Here is an 18,186-nt window from a genome sequence, read left to right on the forward strand (position 1 = left end):
ATCATCATCATCATCATCATCATCATCATCATCATCATCTTGCACACCACTTGGGACTGAAGTGTTTTATTTGGTTGTCATCCTACATCTTCCCCAGACCAGACTTCCCGTGAGTAGGGTTGCTTCCTGCATCCCTCCTCCCCACCACTACCCAAGATCCACCCCTCAGAGGAGACTGTAAAATGGCTTTCCTGGAATACATTCCATTTAGCCACATTCTGCTCCAGCATCATGCCAGGAAAGTTGTCTGTGGTTCTGGAGTGGGAGCCATGTCAGTCCAAGAAATTCCCTGATTTCTGAGTTCACCAGATACAATGCTCATTCATTCTGCATTTCTGTCCCTGAACATTCAAAATAACAAATCTCAAAGCAGGGCAGTGATCAGATTGGTTCCAATGGCTGAAGATCCTAGCTCCTCTGTGCTGATTTTAGCCTGTCTGGGCCTGACCAGAATCACCCAACTGTCACAACCCCCACTCCAGCGTACGGGGCTCATCTTGGGAGGAAGGGTGGCCACCACAACCCTAACTATTCTAAAAGCTGGCCTTGAAGAAAATTCACCATTATACTGCCCTTCAAGGCCAGGGTCACTCCCCCAGGCTCCAGGGAAGCAGACTCTGACTTCCCCCACTTGGAGGAGCTTGGCTGACATAAGCTGTCTACTCATACCAGAAAGCCAGACTCCCTTTGTTAATATTTGCATCTCCATCCCTAAATCCCTAATGACAGGCCAGTGGGGTGGGATGAGTGGCTTCACTTCCTTGAGCCTCAGGTTCCTCACTTAAGTCACGGTGGGAATAGCACCCTTCACAGAGTTGGGAGGAGCGGCGTGTCTCGTGGTAAGCAATTGCCCTTCCGTGCCCATCAGCCAAAACCACCAGAAGGTTACTCCAGCGCGGAGACCAAGGGACGAGGGGCCTGGGAAGGGTCCTACCCAAGGAGATCTAGGGCCTAAGACTGTTGTGGCCGCCCAGTCTCATGGACACCGACAAAGCCCGATCAGTGTGAGCTGTGGCAGAGACCTACACGGAGGGGTACCTCTGGGAGAGCACCCAGAAGCCACCCACATGGTGCCAGTTCCACACGCAGAGCCAGTGCCTGTGGCAGAGCCCCGACACGTGACATCTGGGCCTCCCTGTGACCCTGAAAGGTGTGGGAAGAGCTTCGGCTATACAACCAGACAGAACAGGGTCCAGTCCTGGTTTATTAGGCTCAGGCCTCGGCCAAGTGTCTTCACATCACTGAGCCTCAGTTTCCCTATTCTGGGGAAGATAATGTGCTTAACTTAAATAAAGCTCCAGTGAGATGGTGAGTGTAACAGCCTTGCACATATGAGCCCCCACTCACTAGTGATCTCCGTGCCCCCACACTCCCCCACCAGTCCAGTGCACCAGGGGGCACCCCGCGCCCTTAGAAAGAATGTGAAGAAAGGTTGCTTACAAGGCTAGGCTGGTTGGAAGATGTTGGTTTAAGGGTCTCCGTCAACAAGCGTCAGTCCTACAGACATCTATTGAGTGTGCAGCCATGGACAGTCTCAGAAAGGAGAGCACGACAGAGGGAAGGTAGCAGTGGCAGCCACACCCCCTGTTGGTGGAACTGCCAGTCACTGGGGACAGCCTGCTGTCATCACACGTTTTCTTCGGGTACCAGGGCAAAAAGACCCACAAGATGAAAGGTGGAGAAGAAGAGGCCAGAGGACCCAGCTCTGGAAAGGGAGGCTCCATCTCCAACTCCAGACAGGTGGTGGTTGAGAGCAGGGTTCCAGATCAAGCAAGGAGACGTCTTCCTCGCACAAGGAATGTCATCGCAGAAAGGTTCACTGTCACACTCTGCCCCAATTCATAAGAAATCTCTGGTGGTGGCTGTGGAAGAAAGCAACCCTGGAGGCAGCCCGTAGCGAGCCCTCCCAGCAGCCCGCTTAAGCACGGGGTGGTAACATGTCACGGTGCCACACCCAGCTGTGAGGTACGCAGTAGTGTTCCCAATAACGGTGAAAGTACTGAAGCTTTTCATAAGTGAGAGCAGATTCATCATGACCTGTAATGTCGCTCACTCACTGCATTGCAAGCCTCTTTTTGAATGGAAGAGAGGGAGGAAACCGTCGGTCTGTGGGCTGGGAGTTGGGCATGCCAGGGCCGCCTCTGTGCCACAGTTCATGGCGGGGGCAGGGGTGGGGTCAGCCTCTGACCATCATCTGTCACCAAGGGGTGGTGGGGAAAGGCTGAGATCCATTGCATTTGAGGACTTGAGGGGCCAAGCACATGTTGTGGCTCTTTACCTCCTGAAGAGGAGTAGCTGTTGGGCAGAAGGAGCAGGGTCCCAGAGCAGTTGACCTAGAAGGCCTCAGACTCCCACGAGCCCTGAACTTGGGCCTCTGCACAGCAGACTCAAGATGCTCCTCAAGAACAGGTCCTTCTCAAGCGGAGGACGGAGGGGCAGCGAACAACGACACCCTCTCTTGGAGGAACTGGAGCTCACTTACGGTATGACGCACCTGCTGGAATGAATGACGATGTCCCACGCCACCCCCAGGTGTCCAGAGCTGTGGGGCAGCACGCGGCAACCGAGGACGGGCAGTAGAGAATAGAGAGAATATTTGAAAAGGAAGTCTTCACCCCGTTTGACTATAAATTGGGTTACATCATTGTTTAGCCAATGGGCAAGGAATGCTACAGCCCAGGGAGAGACCATGCTGCAGGGGTGAGAAGGTTGAGGACCAAGTGGATACAAGAAGTCATTCTGCTGAAAGAGGAAAAGATGAAGAGAAGAAAAATGGAAGCCTCCCCCCAAATAGGTTAAGCTCCCTGCTTACTCTGGAAACTGCACCTTCCTCTGCAAAGGCTCCCTGCTGGGGACTCCAGGAGGGAGAGGAACTGAGAAGCCGGAGGGGTAGCCCACAGAGAGATTCCAGGCCCCCCCCCCAGGCCCAACGTGCAAGACTGCCCACAATTCTGTCACTGTGTGCGCCGTTTTCGCTGGATTAGCCATGGAACATTTGGGCTTTCCTGCTTTTTTCTGTTAAATATGTCAGCTTCACATTGGGTAAGTGGGTGTGCCCTGATTTTAGTCACCCCCTGCCACTGGAAGAGGGGTAAACATTTAATTAGAAAGTTAAGGAAAGAATCACCTGGAGCCTTGGGAACTGGCCCTGAATGTGCCCCAGATGTGCCTGTAGCATGATGGAGGAGGTGTGGGAAGAGTTGAGGTTGAAGCTTCCCGAGCTAATGACCGCAGGGTCCGAGATACCCTCGCTTCCTCAGAGTATCTGGTTGTTCCGGGCTATTGCTAAAAGTCCACCCTTTTCCTCTGAAGCAGGGGACGTCTCTATGCCACCCTGGGGCCCAACTGGCGCGTTCCAGTTCGGAATTCTCCCCGGACCCGGAGCTGCGTCTACAGGTATTCATTGATTGGTGTGTTCGGTTATTTGACGAACAGCTCTAGGCTGCTCGTTGGAGGCCACACACTGTGCTAGAGGTTGCTCATGGGACAGACGTGGCCTCTGCCTTGGCCCAGGAGGCCGCTGCCACAGGAGAAACAGGCCTAACAGATAATCCCGGATGACTGATGGTCCCAGAGTGGAGGTGGGATGGAGCAAGGAAGGGCTCTCTGGAGAAACGACTGGAAGAGTGATAGGAATTAAGCAAATACAGGGAGGGGAGGTGTAGCGATAATAAGAGTGCCCCAAGCCGAAGCAAATGAAGGAGAGTCAGTGTTGTCAGAAATGAGAGGGGGAGGGGTGGAGATGAGGTTGGAGAGGTGGGACCGAGCAGGGTCGGGGGGAGGTGACAGACTGTGGCATGACCAGGTCATCCTGGCCAGAGGCATGGAGAGCTGGAGAGGGTGCAGGAGGAAGGCAGGAGGGGCCGCAGGGAGGCCGGGGCAGAGCATCGGGCAGTTGTCCAAGGGAAGAGCCAAGTTGGCCTGAGGTGGGGGGGCGGGCAAGGTGACTGAGAGGGGTAGTCAGGCATATGTAGGACTTGGGATCCGGGCATCCTTGGGATTCAGTAGGTTGCAGCGGTGGAGGGGAAAGTGGAGAAACACCCCAGGTCCCTGGTTCAAGCCGCCAGGTGGACGGCGGTGCCATTCACACGCACGTGGAGAAAAAGCAGCTTGAGGAAAGGCGCCAAGTTGAGGGAGAGGCCCATGGGAGGCGCCTGCCCAGTGAGTGAAGCCAGCGTGTGAAGCCCAGGGGACAGGTCCCGGCCAGAGCTGCACTTGGCGGCCTTCACCTGTAGGTGGCGCCTGAAACCCTGCGGCCCTGGGGGAGAAGGGAGCCCTGAGGCAAAGGTGCAGGGCTGGTCAGCTGTCCTCCTCCCCGCTCCTCACTCCACGCCCACCTCCCCCACTGCTCCTCCAGGCTCCTGCCCACACAAGGAGGGGCTGCATAGGCCCCAGAGAAAGGTGGGAGCACAGGGGCAAGGCAGGAGGAAGCCACCCCAGAGCTCAGGACAGGGTGGCGGGTGCTGCTGGGGCCTGGGTTATAGGGAGCTCGGTCACCAAGCCTCGGGCCTTGCAGGCTCAGAAAGACAAGGGAGGTGAAAGTTTGCGGCTGTGGCCGCCCTGGCCCCTCTTCCTTCAAGCTGCCCTCGGCCTCAGGGGCCCCTCCCTGGCCTTTTCTCGACAGCGTTGAGTTTCTGGCCTGGCACAGGATCAGGGACTCTGCAGTGGGGACGTGGGAGGGAGAGGGTGCCTGACCCCAGCTCCTGCAGGGCGGCGTCTGACTGGTGGTCTCCCCTCAGCCCCACGGGCCCGTGCATCTGTACGCTGGGGAGCTCAGCCGCCGTGCCCACCATGGAGGGTCCTCTGAGGAGGAAAACTCTGCTCAAGGAAGGACGGAAGCCCGCGGTAAGTGCAGACAGCCCTCCATCCGGAGGCGGCTGGGGCATCGGTGAGGGCCCCGGGCTCCAGCCCTGGCTGTGCCACTGAGTGGGCAAGGGCCTCAGTTCCCATATGTGTAAATTGGGATAAAATAGCGTCTGTGTCCTAGAGGACAAGAAGGTCACATGCATGGCCGTGCACACAGTGAGCGTGCGGTGAGCCAGGGCTGTGATGAGGGCAAGTGGAAGCTGGCAGAGCCCTGGAGTTAGGTTGGTACTGCCCTCGAGAGGGTCAGCACAGCATTGGCATTCCATCTCAGCCAGAGCACCCCAGTGCGGGTATCATGGTTCTGCTGGGCGATGGCTGAGCATGTCTGGGTTTTAAAAATGTTTTTCCCTGGGGCGCCTGGGTGGCTCTATCAGTTAAGCCTCCGACTTCGGCTCAGGTCATGATCTCACAGTTCTGAGTTCGAGCCCCCACATCATGTTCTCTGCTGTCAGCGCGGAGTCCGCTTCAGACCCTCTGTCTCCCTCTCTCTGCCCCTCCCCCCTTCAAAAGCAAATAAACATTTAAAAAAATAAAAATGTTTTAAAAGTAAAAAATAAAAATATTTTTCCCCAGGATATCCTTGGGCCCAAGTTACCTCAATACGTAGGAATTAAGCCTTGGCTCTTAACAAGCCTTAAACAAGCTAGGAAATGAAAGGCTCTCTGAGTAAAGGAGCCAGAGAGGGGAGGTAGGACTTAGGGCTGAGGAGTTCGGAGGCACGGATGGGGAGGGTCTCCCTCCTCTAGGCCCTGGGTGGAAGTGACATTAGTGGGTGAGTGGCCAGGGAAGAGGTGAGGAGGGGAAGCCAGCACTGGCATTGGCTTGAGGCGGGGGGGGGGGGGCACCCTTCCACCCACGGGGCTGGGTCTGTAATCAGACAGGGAGGGGGGACTTCCCCACTACTTGCTGGGGTGTCACTCTGCCTCCCCTTCCTCTGTAGCTTTCCTCGTGGACCAGGTACTGGGTCATCCTCTCGGGATCCACTCTCCTGTACTACGGAGCCAAGTCCTTGCGGGGCACGGACAGAAAACACGTAAGTCCCATGAAAGGACTTTCCATGCTGGGACTTCATGCAGTATGACCTGCAGAGGAGGGGCGGAGGGAGGCAGGGGAGGTGGCAGGGGTGGGAAGGAACCTCGCCGGGCCCCCCAGCCTTCCTGGGGGAGACGATGCGGGGGAATAGAGGGCGTGGGCCTCCTGGTTACGCTGTTGTTCTTCCCCAGTATAAATCCACACCCGGCAAAAAGGTCTCCGTTGTGGGCTGGATGGTGCAGCTTCCTGATGACCCCGAGCACCCCGATATCTTCCAGCTGAATAACCCTGACAAAGGTAGGCAGCGGGCCCGGCGCCGGGTGCCCACCATTTCTCTCTACCCTGTTTTCCTCTCCTACTAAATGTATATTTTGAAACAGTAGGAACTTTGGGGGCTGCTGCTTTCCCTTTGCTTTAGGTTGTGATCAGAGGGTCCCCTCACTAGTCCATGAAAAAACTGCTTAGATCGCAGTCAGTGTGTTCAGTGAGCAGTGGGCATGGCATGTGGCTTCAGGAACCCTTTTGTGGCCTCACCTGTGGCTACTGGGGCCCGTCACCTTTGGAGCTGTGGCCTCGGGGTCTTGGAATAAATAATATAACGCTGCATGAGGCAGGGACCACGTGGCTGGGAGGGTCTTAGGTCTTGGAAGATTTCAGGGATGCCCCTGACATCACCGGTGCTGTGAGACTCTCACAATATCCTAGTCCAAGGCCAAATCTGAGAAGAGCCTTTTTACAAAAGCCCCAACTTTACCTTGTCTGTCCATCTTCCATTTCCCTCCTGGTTCCACCCCTCCTCCATGACCATGTTGGGTAGAAGGAGAGGTTCTGGGCGCCATCTTGTCCAGGAGCGCTGCCTGCACTGGACATTCAGAATAGGCCACGCTCTGAACGAAACGGAAATCAGAACCACAGTGAGATATCACCTCACACCAGTCAAATGGCTAAAATAAAAAAGACAAGAAATAACAAGTATTGGCAAGGATGTGGAGAAAAGGGAACATTTGTGCACTGCTGATGGGAATGTGAAAGGGTACAGCCACTGTGGAAAACAGTACGGAGGTTCCTCAAAAAATTAAAAATAGAAATACCATATGATCCAATAATTCCATTACTGGGTATTTACCCAAAGAAAATGAAGATACTAATTCAAAAAGAAATTCACCCCTATGTTTAAAGTTTATTGCATTATTTACAATAGCCAAGATATGGAAGCAACCTAAGTGTCCTTTGATAGATGGATAAAGAAGGTGTCATTCACACACACACACACACACACACACACACACACACACACACACCATAAAAATATTATGCAGCCATAAAAAAGGATGAGATCATGCCATTTGTGACAACATGGATGGACCGAAAGAGTATTATGCTAAGTGAAATAAATCAGACTGAGAAAGACAAATACCATATGATTTCACTCATATGTGGAATCTAGAAGGAAAAAAAGCAGAATCAGAATCAGCAGAAACCTATAAATACAGAGGATGAACTGATGGGTGCCAGAGGGGAGAGAGGGGTAAGGGGTTGTCAAAATGGGTGAAGGGGAGTGGGAGACACAGGCTTCCAGTTATGGAATGAATAAGTCCCAGGAATAAAAGCACAACATAAGGAATATAGTCAATGATATTTTAATAGTGTTGTGTGGTGATAGCTAACAACTACACTGTGGTGAGCACAGCATAATGTATAAACTCGTTGAAGCGCTTTGTTGTACAGCTTAAACTAATGTACCATTTTGTGTCAACTATACTCAAAAGAAACAAAAACAAAACAAAAAAAAACAGAATGGGCCATGCTAATCTTCCTGGTGGCGCACGTCACCTGACAAAACCCTGAAATGCCTGGGTGTTGGGTTCTATAGCCAGGCAAAGTCGCTGGGATTATAAAGTCTCCGAGCATCTTCACATCCTCACAGGAATGTTCTAGTGCAAAGTTCGTGTACTTAAAAAGCACCTGAGGATCTTGTTAAAATTCAGATTTGGATTCAGCGGATCTGGGGTGGAGGCCAAGTTTCTGTATATCTAACAAGCTCCCAGGTAACAGCTGCTGCAGGAGACAGACCACACCGTGACTGGCAGGGTTCTAATGTCATTAGCTGGGCAGTAAAGGAGCACCAACCTCAAGGGGCCCAGGGGGCAGAGGAGAGAGGAGCCAAGTTCTCTGCTCCAGGTCTGAGCAACTGAATCCACACACAGTTAGACACACATCAGAGGGCATCCCAGGCTGGTTACCACGGGAATTTCTTCCTCAAGGCCCTGGGCCTGGATTAGAAGAGGTTTCTTGAGGAAGTAAAGGCTGTGTGCCTACATGAGCCTGACTTAAGGACCATATGGCCACAGGGACCACAGGCCACTCTTGGGCCTTAGCCCCCAGGAAAGCACTGTCCCCAAGCAGAGGGCAGTATGACACAGAGGGTGGCCAGGGTCTGTGGATAAATCCAAAGGATCTGTGAACTTGAGTGGGGAAAAAATTACATCTTGGTTTTCTGTGGCCTCTCACGCCTTTATTTACGAGCATTAGACTACGAGAACGTTCACAACATCTGTGATTTTATCTGCAAGAAAAACCACAGATGTTTTCCTATCACATATTATTGCAGATTTCTCAGAGTGGCAGTTCTACTCATCTCTCTGGAATTACAGTACCGTGTCAGACCTGCCCCTGGGTCTTATTATTGGTGGGTTAATAGAGAAACCCAGGTATATCTGTGTCACTCACGTTGTTTGGTAGTTTGATAACTGTATTCCAGTGGTATTGATATCCTTTGTATTTTCTTTTATGCATTTGAAAGCATTATCCTGAGAAGGGGCCACAGACTTCACCAGAGCCAAATGCACCGTGACCCCCAAAATGGTTAAGAGCCCTGGTCCAGAGAGAGGGCCCAGAGGCACCAGAAGTTCTGCCTCTGCCAGCCCCAAGCTTGCCCTGGGCTGCTCCTGACCTTCCTTGGTTTAGTTAACCTATGTTCACGTTTATCTTCATGCCCTAGCCACGGGCAGACCCTCCCAGGTGCCCTCCCTCTTCCTAACCAATAGTTTCTCTGCCCGTCAGGCAATGTTTACAAGTTCCAGACTGGTTCCCGGTTTCATGCAATACTGTGGCACAAGCATTTGGATGATGCATGTAAAAGCAACAGGCCTCAGGTAAAGTCACCAAAACCCTGCTTGTCACATGAAATATCCTTTCCCTTGGGACTAAGGGTCCATAGAAAATAAGAGCTCCCTCCTTCCCTCAGGGCCTGTTAGCGCTGCTCCCAGACACCCTCTTTTGAAAAGCCTTTTTCCGTGAGACAGGACACCGTCTGCTCAGCTTAGGACTAAGCCTGGCTCCAGACCAGAACTTTGAATCTGGTCCCTGTGTCTTTCCCACTAAAGGAAGTGGGAAACATCCATTGGGCACAGTTAGGTGGCAGGGGTGATGTCGCCCCAAGGATCACGATATAGCATCTATTTAGACCATCCCCCTCACAAAAGTTGATTCATGGGAATACTCCAGACTGATGAAAGGGCCTCCCTGCCCCACAGCCCTTAGGAATAATAATACTAGCTAATACTGAGAGCTAACCATGGCCGCTGCTCAATGTATTGGAGCCAGGGGGCCTCTGGTCTGCACCCCGCCCAGGACCAGGCATTATGGGAAATGCTTTACCTGCAGGATTTGACCCAAATCCTTCCAACACTCGTTGAGGTAGGTTCTCTTACTGTCTCCATTTTATGCTGAGGACACTGAGGCTCAGAAAGTGGCAGATACTCGTTTAAGGTCCCACAGTTAGCAAGATCTAACCCTGGTCTGCCTGACACCAAAGTCTATACTCTCTGCCTGAGCTATCCCGCCTCGCACTTCCCAGAGGGCCCCCGGCTTGCTCAGCCTCCTGCAGTTGAACTAAAGGTCTGGAAGCACGGCCTTGACTGTCAGGCTTCTGGGAGGCCTGGCTCCCCAACCCTCAGCACCCGAAGGGGCAGGCTGGGGCTTCCTGCCCCCAGGAGTCAGTGGGCAGCATTTGGCCACTGGTGGCAGGATTGGTACTCCTGCCCGGAGGCCTCCCTCTCCGTGCTCCCCAGGGATCGGCCAGAAGAGGGCACTGGGGAGTGGATGCCTCTCAGTGTGGGGACAGAGCAAGCACCAGAGTGTGGAGTGGGCTGTGGCAGCTTCCGGTGGGTAGCAGCTGGGAGGCACCGGCTCTGAGGTCTGGGGTGGGTTGGGGTCAGCAAAGGCTATTTCACGCCAGGCATTTGGGTCCAGGAGGATGCTGGTGACAGCACAGTTTTCTCGAAAACCAGAAGGAGGTCTCAGTTTGGTCCCCTTCAGGATTTTCATCTGTAACGTGAGATAGAACATATGCGACAAGCTGGTCAGATTATAGATGATGGGAAGCGAGAAAGCAGAATTAGCAGAAAGTTCTCGACAAACTAAAACAGTAGGAAAGACCGACAAGGGGAAAACTTGAGGTACCACTTCGAGGAAAGCTCAAAATAAATTGCATTTGAGTCCCCCAACTCACCTATCTGCCTGCTGGGAATTTGCCCCACTGACACACTCACACATGCGTGTGGGTAAGAATGTTCACTGCAGCATTGTCCTTGATAGAACTGGAAACCTCTGTGACCGTCAGTAAATCCCTATTGTCCACCACCTGATAGCAATTAGAAGGAGGGAATCTGTTCTTCTAGCAATTAGAAGGAGGAGCCCCTGAAAGGGGCTCCAAGACGGAAGTAGAAGGCAAAGTACAGGGGCACCTGGCTGGCTCAGTCCATAGAACAGACTCTTGATCTCAGGGTCATGAGTTCGAGCCCCAGGTGAGGTGTAGAGATTACGTAAAAAAAAAAAAAAATTTTAAGCGAAGTGTAAAACATGCAAGGATGATCTTATTTGTATTAAAATACATAAACATATTTATAATATGTATGTTTGTGTCTGCATATAAAATTTCTAAAATGATATACAAGAAACCAGAATTCCGTGGTATCTGGAGTGCTTATGTATATTTTTTTACACTAAACAAAGGTAATTGCTTGTCTCCACGATGGGAAGGCCAGGGTTTTTTTGTTTTGTTTTGTTTTTGGTAGTCACCTGAAGGTGACCCCCAGTGAACAAGGCCTCAGGTCACATGAAGAGAGGACGAGCACCCTGACCTTTTCCAAACTAGTCACACCGTGTGTGTCTGGGGCCCCTTGTGAGCTCCCGAGTGCCGTCCTAAGAGAACAGAGCACAGGAGCTCACCTGCCACGCACACGTGGCCCTGTGACCTGTGAGCAAGAGGCCGTGGTGGCCAGGGACTGCCTGCCCGGAGGTGGGCCACCAGGAGGGCGGGGCAGGGGAGAGAAACCCGGCCTTGGCATCTGCCCGGTGGCAACGGCTTAGGCACCTCAGGGGGAGCCAAGATGCTTGCCCCGAGCAAGAGCCCATTGTCCCTTCTGTGGGCCGGGGAGGGGACACCTCTGAGGATGGCAGCGACTCCAGGGCAGATAGCAGGGAACTGGGTCCAACCCATTTGTCAGAGCAGGTGTTTGGTTAAAAGGACAAACAGGATTTCGTGTATGGCAAATGCAGCGTGACGTGGCAAAAGGTTTTGCAACTTTTAAGTATTTTTGTCCAATTTTTAGACCTAGGGGATGGGGATCTTTTATTTTCTTCTACTTTTTTCCCCTTTTATTTTGAGTTTACTTTCAACCTCATATCCCCGCTCTATGCTGTGATCATAAAAAATTGGCAACAGCTAAATACTCCACAGCAGAGGATTCAGTGACGCCCAGCACATCCGTGTGATGGCGTCCAGGAGGCTCCAGTGAAAGCCATCACAGAAAGGCATCTACTCCCATGGGAGATCTCAGTGACTAAAATTGGTTTTCTCTTTTGTGGCCTTGCGTTTCTTACAATTGTTTGTACTAACACTGAATACACTTACACCTGACTTATAACGTATGTGTAAGGTGTAAACCACAGCTATACAACAAGCACCCAAGTACCTGCCCACCCAGCCAACCTAAAGGCAGGACCTCCTGGGGCCTCGGAACACTTCCCTCGCCCAGGGGCCTTTTCCTACTTCAGTCTCCTTTCTGTCTGCCTGCACCCCATAACCACTTGCCGATTTATTTACTGTGTCTTTAAAATGCTGGCACGTGTATTTGATTCCTCAACGTATTGTCTGGGTTACATTTTTTAAAACATTTTTATAAATAGAACCGTAACTAGATATTTTCTTCTGTGACTTGCTCTTCTCCTACAGTGTGTTCCTGAGATTCATCTGTGTCAATGTGTGTTGCTGTCATTCATTTATTTGTAGTGATATTTTTTTTATTAATTCTGCTGGCAGTGATCCCAGGGATGATTTCCTGCTTTTTGCTATTTTGAACAGTGCTGCTGTGACCGTTCTTATAACTCTCTTCTGGTGCAGGGAGATGCATTTTTTTCCAATTCATCACTTTGACCAAATTGATACCAAGATGGATTTGTTTTTGATGAAATTGCTTCTCCTCAAATTTCCTGGAACCCCGTGGCAGTTGCTAGGTTGGGGGGCCTGGGGCTGGGGGCGGATTTGAAGGGACAGGGAAACACCCTGACCTTGAGCTGGTGGTCTCCCCAGCAAAGGGAGCTGGGATCGTGTTCTGGGGACACAGCCATGGGAAGGTCTTAGGGGTCCCGGCATCCCGACTACTCCTCCTGGTGCTTCCACTTGTCAATTCCTGCCGTGCCCTCACGACCCACACCGGCCCACTGCTGTCCCTTCCAGAGGCATACGCCCATTCCTGCAGGATTTGTCTCCTCTCGGCTCCAAGCAAAGTTTTATTTTGATGCCAGGATAGTGATTGAGAGCAGGGGCTCTGGTGCCTTAGCCTGTCGTTTACTCGCTGTGGGCTTTCCCTCTCTCAGCCTCAGGGCCCTCATTTGTGTAATGGGGACACTTCCAGAACCTGCCTCAAGGGGTGCTGTGAAGACTGGAAGGGCGTGTTGATGTTAAGCGCCTGGTACACAGTGGCCACTTAACAAACAGTGGCCATTATTCCTGCCAGGCCCTCTTCCCCACCTGACCTGCTCATTCACAGACTAACTGGGAAGGACCTGATCCCTTCCCTTAGGGGCACCCCCTGTCCCCTTCCAAAAGGTTGGAACTTTGACAAGAGGTGAGCTTTCTCTTCTAGGTACCTGCAAACCTTATGTCATTTGAATAAGTCTCTGCAGGACTTGGCGTGACTTCAGAGGCTTCTGGGAGCCCAGCCTGGGACTGGTGGCGAAGTGCATGTCCTGGGCACGGGCTTTTGGCCAGGGTGCTGGGTGACTCACAGCTGGACTCACGGGGACTCGGCCTGCGGCCTCACGGTCCAGCGGGCTCTGCCAGTGCAGTGTCCACCTACACCAATCCCCAGCGACTCTCATGACACTCATCCTTCAGCGCCACCCCGCAGGGCCGTGGCTGGGCCCCAGACTGTGCACCCCACCCTCCCTCTCTGGGCCCTTGTCCGTCCACCAACTGCTGCTTCGATCAGAGAGCATCCGGCCCACGTTGGGTCCCCCGTGCTTCCTCCCGGACAAGAGTGGACAGAGTTCACCTGCATGAGGGGCCAGAGAGAAGGAACAGACTATGGAGTTGGCTTTTTATACCCCAAGTGCACGGGGTCGCTCGCCCACAGGGCTGCCTCAGATTTTGTACAACCCCCCAAGCGTCCTCTGCGTGTGTGTGCCGTGTACGTGTGCGAGTGAGTGTGAACTCTTCAAGAAACATGCATTTTGGCACAAGACGTGTGACATCACACCCTTCATTCGCTTTGAGGCCCTGCTTTCACCTTACGTGATAGCCTTGTCCACCGAGGAAGGTCAGAGTGAGAGCCCAGATTCCTATGTTAAGGGTCCCTTGCATTCTTTTACTGTAAACAAACAATGCCTTAAATTGTGTCTTGTTTTCTGTTCCTATGGGTGCTATTCATCTGGAAGGCCTGCTGTCTGGGCCCCCGGGTCCCCTCCCGGCCTTGTTGCTGTTGGCTCTTCTGAGACAGGACCCGGCTTTAGGACTGTGGACTGGGCTGGCCTGCTCGCTTCCTCCCACCCCTCTCCTGCAGGGTCTGAAAGCCCTTGTCTTCTCACCCCTGGACCGTGCCAGAGGGGGAAATTGTGACACTTTCTCCCAGCTTCCTCAGAAGCACTCGGAGGCCGCCATGCTCACAGAGAACGGCTGCGCAGAAGCCCCTGTGCACCAGCCTCTCCCCGCAGGCCAAGGCTTTGCTCCCATCATCTACTGCCAGGGCGGGGCCCGCTGGGATTCCTGGTTACACTGGGGAGCTGAGTGACACTGAGGCCTTAAGCTCCCCCCAATCTTGCCCCCAAACGCAGTCACCAGCAAGTTCTCCACATCCAAGTCCAAGGGCACAATTGTCGATGATTATGGTGACCAGAGAGCAAAGCCCTGGGGAGTGAATGGTCCCAGCTTTGCATTCAGTTAAGAGCTCTTCACATGAACAATGTCCTTTTATCTGTCACTGTTTGTCTTTTTAGTGACTTTTATTTTGCACAAATACATTTTTATTCAAAATAATGAATGAAAGTTAGCTTTATTTACGGTAGCTTTATCACCAGAGCTTCTCTCTCCCCTTCCCTAATCTGGGTGTCCAAATTCTGAGAAGGAAACCCTGAAATGGTTTTCTGAATTCCCTGGGTCCTCGTTGCTATCATGGTTTCAGAGCTCACACTGACCAGACATCAAACCACCCTTAAGAGTTTCTGGGCGAGATGCTTCAAAACAACATCTTACCCAGTAAACAGTGTTGGTAAATTTAAAAACTACCAAAGGACCCACCACTGTCTTTTGACCAAATGGTGACAACTTTTCTGAAAATTCTAATGAATCGGTGAGGAAAGTAGTTGCCATCAGCGTCTTATTTTATGGTTGAGCCTTAGTGTGCTCAGTAACTAGCCCTTCTTTGGAGCAAAGTCTTGAATACTTCTGTGCCGGGAGAGACTCCAGATGGTAAATTGGTGCCGTCCAACCTTAGCTGTGAGCGCTCCGCCCACCGGCACACAGACGGGGTCCGGATGCGCACACCTAATTCATACCAATGACTACTCAGATTAGCATCTAGAGGCTGAAAGAAAACACCAAACACTCCAACACCTCTCACTAGAACCATTCAGGTCAACGCTTTAACCTACATTGAATCTGCTTCTACCGGTTAATATTTTTTAAGTCTTAAGTTTGGATGGAAGCGTTAAGACTGGAAAATCAGCCACGGACTTTCCTTGGGTTTCTCCACTCTTCAACTGTCCTGGCTCTTCTCACATGAAATGCTACAGATGTCAATCCAAAACACTCAGAATTTCAGGCTCCACTAAGTCAGATCATTTTCTGCGCTTTATAAAATTTCTTCCTCTCTCACAAATGTTTCCTTCTGAGCTGAATTTGAAATAGCACAATTGTAACTGTTTTCCAAATGTCTTCTCACCCATTGAGACGGATCCCACATCCCCTCCTAGAAACATTCTTAGCTTGGATTCTTGAAGAATCTGCTTAGACCTTGTTGGCAAAGGCCTTCAGAACTGGTAAGAACCTTGAACATACCAGAAAAGTCCTGGAGACAGGCTGAAAGGTGCCTGGGCTCTCCCGGCAGGGGCACGGGGCCAAACACGTAAGTGCAGATTGTCTTCTCAGCATTGGTTTGTCTCTCAAGCAGCAGGTGAGAAGGTCCTTAGGCTGGGACAGAAGAGACCAGGCACAAACCCCAAAAGGAAGAAATCCATGGGTGGATTCTCACCCTGGAGGGAAACGTTTCTAGTTTTTGCTTCTTGACTGTCCATAATGCACAAATGTTTGTGAAACCATTGAAGGTGATATGTCTTACGTGCATGTGCTGAGGTTTTTTTTTTTTTTTTTTGAGCAAATAGATCATGGCACCCCAGAATGAAAATTGCAGAATGCTTTCTACAAATTGTGGAATAGGTAGTTGGTAGCATTACAATGCCCCAAGAACAGCTCATCTACCTCTCCCTGGGAATAATTTTCGCCCCTCTCGGTTGGAATGTGTCTTACAACTCAAGGTCAGCCAAGTGCATTCTAACAACTGAAATGCTTCATGGAGGATTGATTCAGTGGAGAGCAGGAGACATAATATTCTGAGTGTGCCCAGTGAGAGAGTGTGGCCTCCCTTTCTTTCCCTGAAGAAGCCCATACACCACCCATTTGTGGAACCTAAAGCGGAAGATACTTGAAGGCATTCTGTTTAGGAAAGAACCCACTCTCTTGCCAACTGAATTTATAAAGCATTATTTTCCTTACCAAGATGGCCAGTATTTCTTTCATTATCTTCCTCTCCCACCTCCCAAGCCCAAGATGTGTATCTTTCAGGATGCCATTTTACAGGTGGAAAACAATCCATGAAAATGGGAAGCCTTTCGCAAGGGAGGTCTGATTTCATACCACAGGTGGGGTCTACAGCTCTACACCCACATTACTGATGCTCATAACAAGGTGAACATCGCTAAAAACACAATCTAGCTTATTTTGTGTGACTTCATAAATGACTTCAATCAGCCCTACATCGTACTGACGTGTTGGGTGATTTCATGTATTAAAAAAAAAAAAAAAAACAAAAAAAACTACAAGAATCTCTTTGAAATAACATTCTCTGCACAAAACCACTCATTCGTTCATTCATTCATTCACTCACATCTCTAGTGAGTGCTTCCTGTGTGCCAGGCTCTACCAGGGATATACTGTAAATGGCTGAGAACAAGCAGACCCAATCCTTGCCCTCGCGGAGCTGACCACTCAACGAACAAATAATCCTCAACATGGCATCTCCTCTGGCAAGACCCTGCCTCTCTCCTAACACTGGGTTGAACACCCTGCGCAGATTCCTCCAGAAAGGTTTCCAAATGCTCAACGGACTGGACAGCCTCTTGCTCTGCGAGTTCAGTTGCAACGAGAACTAGATGGAGTCGTCGTCCTAGAGGCTGGTTGGCGCAGAACACCCAGGCACAGGGCTACGGTTGGGCATGCCGAGGACTCTTGAGGTGGAATGAGAGAGAAGGGTCGGAATATTCACAGTATTTACTTCAGAGGCTTTTTGGTTTTAAATTTCACGGTTAGATGCAAGTACAGCATGAGCGAGAGCTGCATTTTTTGGGCGTTGAGAACTTGTACCACGGACCACGTTGGAGTCCCGTGTTGCACAAGTGTGTGTATACTGTGTGCAGCCCCCAAATCCCTTTTTGCAGCAGCACGTGATGGGTCATCTGTCTGTTCTCTAATCATTAATCTCTTTTTTTTTTCATTTCTGAACGACTGTGACCATTCAGTAATGAAATATTAGTAATTAATTTATTAGTATGGTATGATCTTTAATAAATTTCGTGCCAAAATGCATGGTTTTTCAATTAGCATTCAAAATGTTGCGTAGAGAGTAGTTTTCAATTTCTTATGTATCCTGCAAAGTAAGTTGAAAATCAGTTTCTACATTTTAATTCGTTTCTTGTTAAATCTGTTGCACTCTCCTGGGCTGTCTTTTTTCTTTTCTTTCCCCCCAGCGGAACCCCTGCATGCAGTTGTGTAAGGACTTTCTCTAATTCTTGTGAATTGTCTCACCCGCAATAACCACTGAACATCAGCCCCCTGTGGGATTCTTTAGATTTCTGGTGAAGTATTTTGTTACCTCAGTCTTGTATCAAGTTGCTGTATTTTTCAGCTTGTTACACTGATAATAATTGTTTCACTAATTAAATACTTTAATGTACAAACATCTTTGTTTACTTTGAAATTAAATGTGTTTTCCAATGAACACTGCTCAATTTATTAATCACGCGCATTCACTTAGCAAACCATTGCTGTTGCCAGATACAGACACGAAGGAGGTCTGGGGCACTCAGAGCCCTGCTCAGAGGTTACTAGAACGTGAATAATATATGGGAGCAGTGCCCTCAGGAAAGGGCAGAGTCAGTGCTTTGGGCACACAGAGAGAGGAAGGTGGAGGATCTGGGGAGGGGACAGGGGCATTTGGGGATTCATTTCAGAGATTGCTGAACACATGGAGGACGGGGGAGGCAGGAAGACAGAAAGGAGAAGGAGAAGGAGCAGGATGAAGTTGGGAAAAGCAGCCAACCCAGTCTCACTGAGCGAAGGATTTTGGGGAGGTAATGGGATCCAGGTCTGAAAAGATACATAAGGGGGAGTTTAGGATATTAGGCAAAAACCAGAAGCCCCCCGTAGCTTGCTTAAGAAAAGGGGGGCTGTCTTGCAAGCCTGTCTCATGGAAACACGTGGGAGGACCAAAGTGGGGTCTCGGGGGGGGGGGG

At 50.8% G+C, this 18,186-nt stretch overlaps 1 protein-coding gene across 12 annotated transcripts in view; it reads left to right on the forward strand.

Moving 5' to 3' along the window:
* The window catches only part of RALGPS1 (Ral GEF with PH domain and SH3 binding motif 1), a 275,161-nt gene extending 257,489 nt beyond the window's left edge, over nt 1-17,672 (forward strand). For 3 of the 12 annotated variants that reach the window (XM_040482345.1, XM_040482346.1, XM_040482347.1), the window contains 5 exons: nt 3,313-3,396; nt 4,740-4,845; nt 5,807-5,899; nt 6,090-6,195; nt 8,962-11,001. In XM_040482345.1, coding sequence (XP_040338279.1) covers nt 3,313-3,396; nt 4,740-4,845; nt 5,807-5,899; nt 6,090-6,195; nt 8,962-9,125 — 553 coding nt within the window. In that variant the 3' untranslated portion in view covers nt 9,126-11,001. Of the gene's footprint in view, nt 1-3,312; nt 3,397-4,739; nt 4,846-5,806; nt 5,900-6,089; nt 6,196-8,961; nt 11,008-13,049 lie in introns of those variants that run through there. The other 9 variants (XM_040482350.1, XM_040482355.1, XM_040482351.1 and 6 more) reach the window with 7 other exon arrangements.
* The last annotated feature ends 514 nt before the right edge of the window (nt 17,673-18,186 follow it).

The sequence above is a fragment of the Herpailurus yagouaroundi genome, unplaced genomic scaffold, assembly GCF_014898765.1.
Source record: "Herpailurus yagouaroundi ecotype Mexico unplaced genomic scaffold, PumYag 160, whole genome shotgun sequence".
In the NCBI taxonomy this organism is placed as follows: Eukaryota; Metazoa; Chordata; class Mammalia; order Carnivora; family Felidae; genus Herpailurus; species Herpailurus yagouaroundi.